Below are 7,197 nucleotides of genomic sequence, written 5' to 3' on the forward strand. Positions count from 1 at the left end.
AATCACAAAATCGGGGGCCAAATAATGATCTTACCCTATCTAGATCTTTCATAAAGAAACCCACGGATGGTGAAATTGACAAAAAAGACATGACTTCGATTCTCTTTAGAAAGAATTCAATAGACGAGAAACAGTAAAGAAACGCATGAATAAGTTGTAGACTAATAAATAGAGAAGTTCTCTTTATCGGATCATCATTTCACGTCTGCTACACCATGACTTCCACATTAGATGGAATTCCTAACCTGATGGAAACAGACTCTGCTGCCATTTTTGATTTGGGCAATACGTCCTCTTTAAAATGTAAACCCTTTGACTCTTGGGAGACAGATAGTAATTTTGCATGGTATTGTCCAGTTTGCTCCTCATCCAAGAGCAAACCGGAGGAGAACGTCACGATACAAATGCCAGTGAAAAACATCCTTCTACCACCTCTACCTAAAAAGGAGGTTTCTAACTGTAAGTATCCAGAATATGTCAATTTTGCCGAGCGTTATGCCAGTTTTTGGGATTGGCCAAAATATCTGATGGGACCCAACAAAAAAGACGTAACACATTCTGGATTCATCTACACAAAGATCGGAGACAGAGTCACTTGTTTCTCCCCATGGAATGACCCTGAAAAACTCGGAACCTCTGGACAACGCTTACAAAGAACATTTTTCAATAGTCCAAGAACTGTACCTACGCACGGGTGGTAACAGAAGAAAAATTCGATCACTGGAGGAAGAAAACGTAAAATGTTTATCATTATGTAAAATGTGAAAGACTCTTGTTGTTAAAAGGTACTTTTTGGAAAGCTTACGCTGATCAATTCGCAATATGGACTTGATTTGCCTGCCTAGAAGAATCCGAAATGACAGATTTATTACACGTAAAGCACGTGCTCCGAATCGAATCGTATTGACATAGCTTCAAAGTAGAAGTAAAACAAACATTTGTTTATGTACTAGTATAGAAGTGTGTAACATTTCATGTTTTTGTCCCAATTGAAATGACGTGCTTTATGACGTTCAAACAAAATAAAAGAATTTTTTTTGATTTTGTTTCTTTGTCTATAAGAGAGTTTATTAAAAGGTCTGTTGTAAGAAAAGTCATGTCATTCACACGTCAGTCGTCAAAAGGAAGTGACTCATGGAGGAGTTCTTAAAAAAAATATGGAACGATCCTCGTCATGCCAGGTCCTTTCAGAGTGGTGAAACAAAAGGATAAATATGACATTGGAATGAAAAGAATAAAAAAATTCCTACAAAACCAAGATGACTATTCACTTCAAAAGAAAGTGCGACGACGAGGCTTCAAGAGGAGAAGAGTCATCGTCCAGGTCATAGATCATCAATGGAAGGCGATCTCGCTGACGTCCAAAATCTTTCAGAGTACAACGACAGCATTCCTTCTGGTGTTCGAAGACGTCTGTTCTTGCATGCTTTGGATCAGGCCCTTAAAAGATAGGAAAGCTTAATCCGTTATCGATACATTCAAAGACGTATTCAAGGGACTGAGACATCCTAAAACAATTCATACCAATAAAGGTTCGGAATTTTATAACCGTTACCTCCAATAGTATCTGAAAGAGCAAGGAATTAAAATATTTCATGCCCTCGACGAAAACAAATCCAACTTGGCCGAAAGATAGATTCAAACCTTAAAGAAACGATTATATCGTTACTTTACCCACGTCCAGAAATACAAGTACTTCGACATTCTACAAAACCTGGTCGAATCCATCAACCACACTCCCAATAGATCGCTCAGTGGACGCACGCCGGCTTTGACGAACAAAAAGATTGAAGAAAAAAAAGAGACTTGATCCATAGCTTCCTGATTTACAATGATTTATATGAATCATGTAAAAGAATAAAGCTTGTCTATATTGAAGAATTATAATGCTTTATTAGATGTTTTAATTCTATCGATTTTACTTGAATCATGCATTCAGAATAAGATTTATTGAGTAATCCTTGAACTTGTTAATAAATCGAGTTGTCAATGTTACGAATTTGTTATAACCCGTCATGACTCAAGCTGTGAAAGATGTCTGTATATACATTGTATTTAAAAAAAATTACTTTGTATGCATGTCAGAAATATTTGATTCTTAAAATTTCATTTTATAATTAGAAACAATTAATCCTGACTTAAAGTCATATATTCGGATATTTATCAGTATTGTTTATTAATATTTTCTTTTGATTATTTATGTACGTAGATATCAAACAACGAAGATGCTGAGGTGGTTTATAGAGATATTTTCCTCCCTATTGTTTGATCAAAGTAGTGACACACAAAATAGTGACACACAAAGAAGTGGCACACAAAGTGGTGGCACACAAAGAAGTGGCACACAAAGAAGTGGCACACAAAGTGGTGGCACACAAAGAAGTGGCACACAAAGTGGTGGCACACAATTTAGTGGCACACAAAGTAGACCAAATGGTATGTACTTAGAAAAAAAAACCCATTTGACGTTAGATAGATATTGTCTTAGAGCTATTTTTGCATTCATATGAATAGAATACGTGAAAAAGAAAACTTTTGCTGTAGCTTTCTACTATGCATGTTTATGATGTAAATTAAGTAATTGATATATATGCCGAATATTGTTTCATATGAATATGTAAAATCATCAGACGCTTTTTTGCCCTTTAGTGTCGAAAACACTTTAATTATTCTAAATATAGAATTTCATAAGGCATATATCTACTTTAGATATTTTATAAATATTGCATGTAGTTTAGTGTAACATTGAACATCTTCACCCCAAGAAAACCATTGTCAACCGAGGCGCAAACAATGGTTTTCGAGGGGTGACAATTTTCCATGTTACACTCAACTACCTACTATATTTATTATATTATATTGAATGTTTTATACAAAAACATATAACAGTGAACTGTGTGCGCATAAATTCTGCGCAGTCGCTTTTTTGGAACAGAACCTGTTGCCATTTCCAAGGGAGATAACAAAGAATAAGAAAAAAATTAATGTCATTTAAAAAAAAAATCTTTTTCTCAAGAACCACTGGGCCAGGAAAGATGACATTCATGTGGAATCATCTTCAGGTAGTGTAAATTCAAGTTTATTTAAATCATGACCCCAGGGGGTAGGGTTGGACCTAAATGGCCAATCAAAATTTTACATAGGAAAATAAACATTGGAAAAATCTGAAAAAATCTTCTTCTCAAGAACCACTGGGCCAGGAAAGATGAAACTCATGTGAAATCATCCTCAGGTTGTGTAAATTCAAGTTTGTTCAAATCATGACACCAGGGGGTAGGATGCGGCCAATATAGCCGATCAAAGTTTTACGTATAAATATATTGGAAAAATCTTTTGAAATCCTTTCAAGAACCATTTGGACAAGAAATAAGAAACTCATGTGGAATTACCATCAGGTAGTGTAGATTCAAGTTTCTTCAAATCATGATCCCGGGGGGAGGGGGGGGGGCAAAATAGCCGATCAAAATTTTACATAGGAATATATAGGAAACATTTTTGAAAATCTTTTCAAGAACCACTGGGCCAGGAAAGATGAAACTCATGTGGAATCATCCTCAGGTAGTGTAGAATCAAGTTTGTTCAAATCATGATCCCCGGGGGTAGGGTAGGGGGGGGAGTAAAATGACCGATAGTTTTTACACAGGACTTTATAAGAAAACCTTTTAAAGTCTTCTTTTCAAGTACTTCAAGGCTATGCTTAGTTATATTTATAGGGAATCATCCTCAGGTTGTGTAGATTCTAGTTTGCTCAAATCATGACCCCCTGGGGAGTTAAAATTCAAGCCCCATCTCCCCCACCACCACCACTCCTCCCAGTAAACTTTGAGTTCTGATCTGATATGTGCTTTTTCCTAGTCAATTGCTCAAGTGAGCGATGTGGTCCAGGGCCTCTTATTAATAAATGTTTCAGATTCAAATAATTTACATGAAAGTATAATATTACTATTTAAATGCCCAAATGTTTCCCACTGGAGTCCGATTATAACACGATGAGTTCAGGCATCAATATTTTAAACTCGATATCATCTTATAATAGATGTAAGAAGAGGCATTGTTTTAAGGAAGAGAGTAAACTGTGGTATACTTTTTTTCATTCATTCATTCAATGACAGTTATAAAGCTTAATAAGTATTTCTTTTTATTCCTAATATTTTTAGCTGACCTGATCAAAGGCTCAAATGATCAAAATTTGTCCGTTGTCTGTCGCTGTACTCTTTGTCGTCGTTGTTGTCGTCGTCGTAAACTTTTCAAATTTCCATCTTCTTCTCAAGATCCACTGCCAATTTCAACCAAACTTGCTACAAAGTATCCTTGGGTAAAGGGGATTCAAGTTTGTTCAAATGAAGGGCCACGCCATTTTCCAAGGGGAGACAATTATGAATTAGAGAAAAAAATTAATAGCATTTTTAAAAAAAAAAAATCAAGAACCACTGGGCCAGGATACTCATGTGAAATCATCCTAAGGTAGTGTAGATTCAAGTGTGTTCAAATCATGACCCCGGAGGCCAGGGTAGGGCCAAAATGGCCGACCCCAGTTTTAAGGGGATGAAGGATGTATGGTCACGTGACTAAGTTGATTTACGTCATAATCCCTGATAAAATGTGTACGAAACGAGATTGAAACCACAGTACTTGTATAAAATTTTTGACTGTTTGTTTGCGTTCACCATCTAGTATAAAAATATTTGAAAACATTCAAAATTTCTTGCAAATATTATCAAATTACAGAATAGATTAATCCACTCTGCCGTTTCCCTACTGTGTGCGTCCAGTGCGTCTTTGACGTCATAGTGGATCTCTTAGTTCAGTAAGATCATACACGGTAAAAACGGGTGGTAAAAAAATCATAAAAACGGGCCATAATATGTACATGGTAGGGTATTTTGTAAATTTCAGAACGCAAAAAATATTTTTACATGGTTGTTGACGGAAATGTTCTGTGGGTTTGTCTTATTTCGCTTATTTCAGGAATTTGTTACGTCATAGTTGGGTTTTCCCGTACTTGAGAAATGTAAACATGACACGTTTTTCTCATGATCATGACTCGTTTAACTTTGCCCCGAGCAATATTTAGGTCAGCTTCACCAATCAATATTTTTACATCAATACAATGACGACCTTGAACTTCGACGTAAATTTTCAGATATTGAATGATAGGATTTTTTTGCAAATTAATTTTTTATGGTTTAAGTTGTCCTAAAAAAGTCGTAAAATTCCGTCTCCAGGGGCCCGTTTCATCAAAAGTCGTAGATTTAAGCCTTAACTTAGGCGTACTTCCGGGGCTTACGCCAAAATTTAGTCGGGCGTAATTTGCATTTCACCAAGTGGCGTAAGTCTAGTCGTAAACGATACGCTTAGTCGCAGGACTAAGTCCTTGACAACGCAGCATTGCGCAGGCGCTAAAACATAAACATTGTCCACTGTGTTAAAACATATAATAAGTAATACTCTAGCACGTCAAAGTACAGAATAACACAAATTATAGATCATTAAATACCTGTACTGATTAAAACATGCATGGATTTATACTATGCATCTTATAAGAAATCGATTTTCGTTTTAAAAAAAAATCAGTAATAAAAGTAATAAATTGAAAGTATTTCAATTTTTTTTCAAAGTGCGATAAGAGTGTACATATAACTTTTTTTACCATTCGGAGATTTAACGGAATGTGTAGAATAAAAAAATTATAAACATAGATTTTAGTAATTGAGAGAATTAATTTGTAATTATATTTTTCGAAAAACGTTTTAATTCACATGTTTTGATTTACTATCATTAAGAACAAGAAGGTGAGCATATAAAACGTATTTTTGTCAAACTCTTTTCTTTTATACATAGCCATCGGTAGCAAATTGAAATTTCCCCCCACCCACAAGGTAAGCCCCATTTTTTAATGCCATTATGTATATCTTTGCAAAATATTTGTGTGTAGATCCCCCCCCCGCTACCGATTCCTATGCTACACCCAGATAAATGTATTTGCATATGTTGTATGACGAAGAAAACTTTCAATAAGTTTTAGTTTACATTAATTGCATGTCATGCAAACTGGAAAAAAATAAAGTACAGTACTTAACACATTTAAGAGAAAAATAATTTTCAAAGTGCATGTGTATATAAAAATCAAAATCGCTCACTTTCACACCCGGAAGTGACCTTATTACCGAAAAGTTATCCATTAGGTTCAATCATTTATCACACCTAAGATTTTCAAGAATATTGACCAAGAAAATTTATACATATTTTTTTTCAAAGTGCGTTAATATGGTCAATATCAACGAACTTTGAAAAGAAATTTTAGTTTTTCAAAGCGCGTTTATGTTGTCCCAAATTTAACGGCCTTTGAAAATAAATTTCAAAGTTTGATACATACCGACTATACTGAAAAATACTAATGATTAAGTTTGAGACAGTATAAGATTTTTAAGAAAAATTATTTTTGTAAGAAATGTATACTTGCAAGCAAAAATATTGTATACAAAGTTTACCTATATACCCATATTGAGTCAAGAAATAAATTTTACACATCTACTACTAAGGTACTCGTAAGACAATCCTTTCCAATTCTATCAAATTTTGTCAACTCAAATAATTCATTATAATATTATTATTGTTTATTAAAATGGCACAAATGTTCACAAAACAACTTTGAATACTAGTATAAGACTGCAGGTTCATACAATTATAGACAAAAATTCTTTACTATCTACACAGGGAAAAGTGGCTCGCATGATTTTCATATGAAATTCGCACGAATATCATGCGAATTCTTCGCATGAAAAGGAGACGAAAAACAAGTCGCATGATATTCGCATAAAAATATCATGTGATTTTTACATGAAATTCGCACGAATATCATGCAAAAAGAAAATCGCATGAAATTCATGCGAAAAATGAACCCAGTCTTCATATGAATATCATGCGATGACAAGCATATTTTTTGTACCCTAGAAATTGATATCAAACTATTATTTTTGAGTGCCCCAAAATTCAATCCATTAATTATATCCTTCGAATCCTTGGAAACACAATTTTTGCTTCTTAGCAATTCCTTCAAATGATTTTTATCTTGGATAATTCCATGGATTTAATATCTTCTTTTTTTCTTACTTAGTCAATTAATCCAGATACAAGAAATGAATGATTATACAAAAAGTCACTTTCAATTTTAAAGAATCAAAACTTGTTTCTGGA

General features: G+C 34.2%; 1 protein-coding gene across 1 annotated transcript; it reads left to right on the plus strand.

The window, feature by feature from the left end:
• Positions 1-215: 215 nt before the first annotated feature.
• On the plus strand, positions 216-701 carry LOC134277998 (uncharacterized). The gene has a single exon (XM_062760301.1). The coding sequence runs from the start codon at positions 216-218 to the stop codon at positions 699-701; it is 486 nt and encodes a 161-aa protein (XP_062616285.1).
• The last annotated feature ends 6,496 nt before the right edge of the window (positions 702-7,197 follow it).

This window comes from Saccostrea cucullata, unplaced genomic scaffold, assembly GCF_032062105.1.
Source record: "Saccostrea cucullata isolate Sc308-1 unplaced genomic scaffold, CSIRO_AGI_Scuc_v1 ctg6645, whole genome shotgun sequence".
Lineage (NCBI taxonomy): Eukaryota > Metazoa > Mollusca > Bivalvia > Ostreida > Ostreidae > Saccostrea > Saccostrea cuccullata.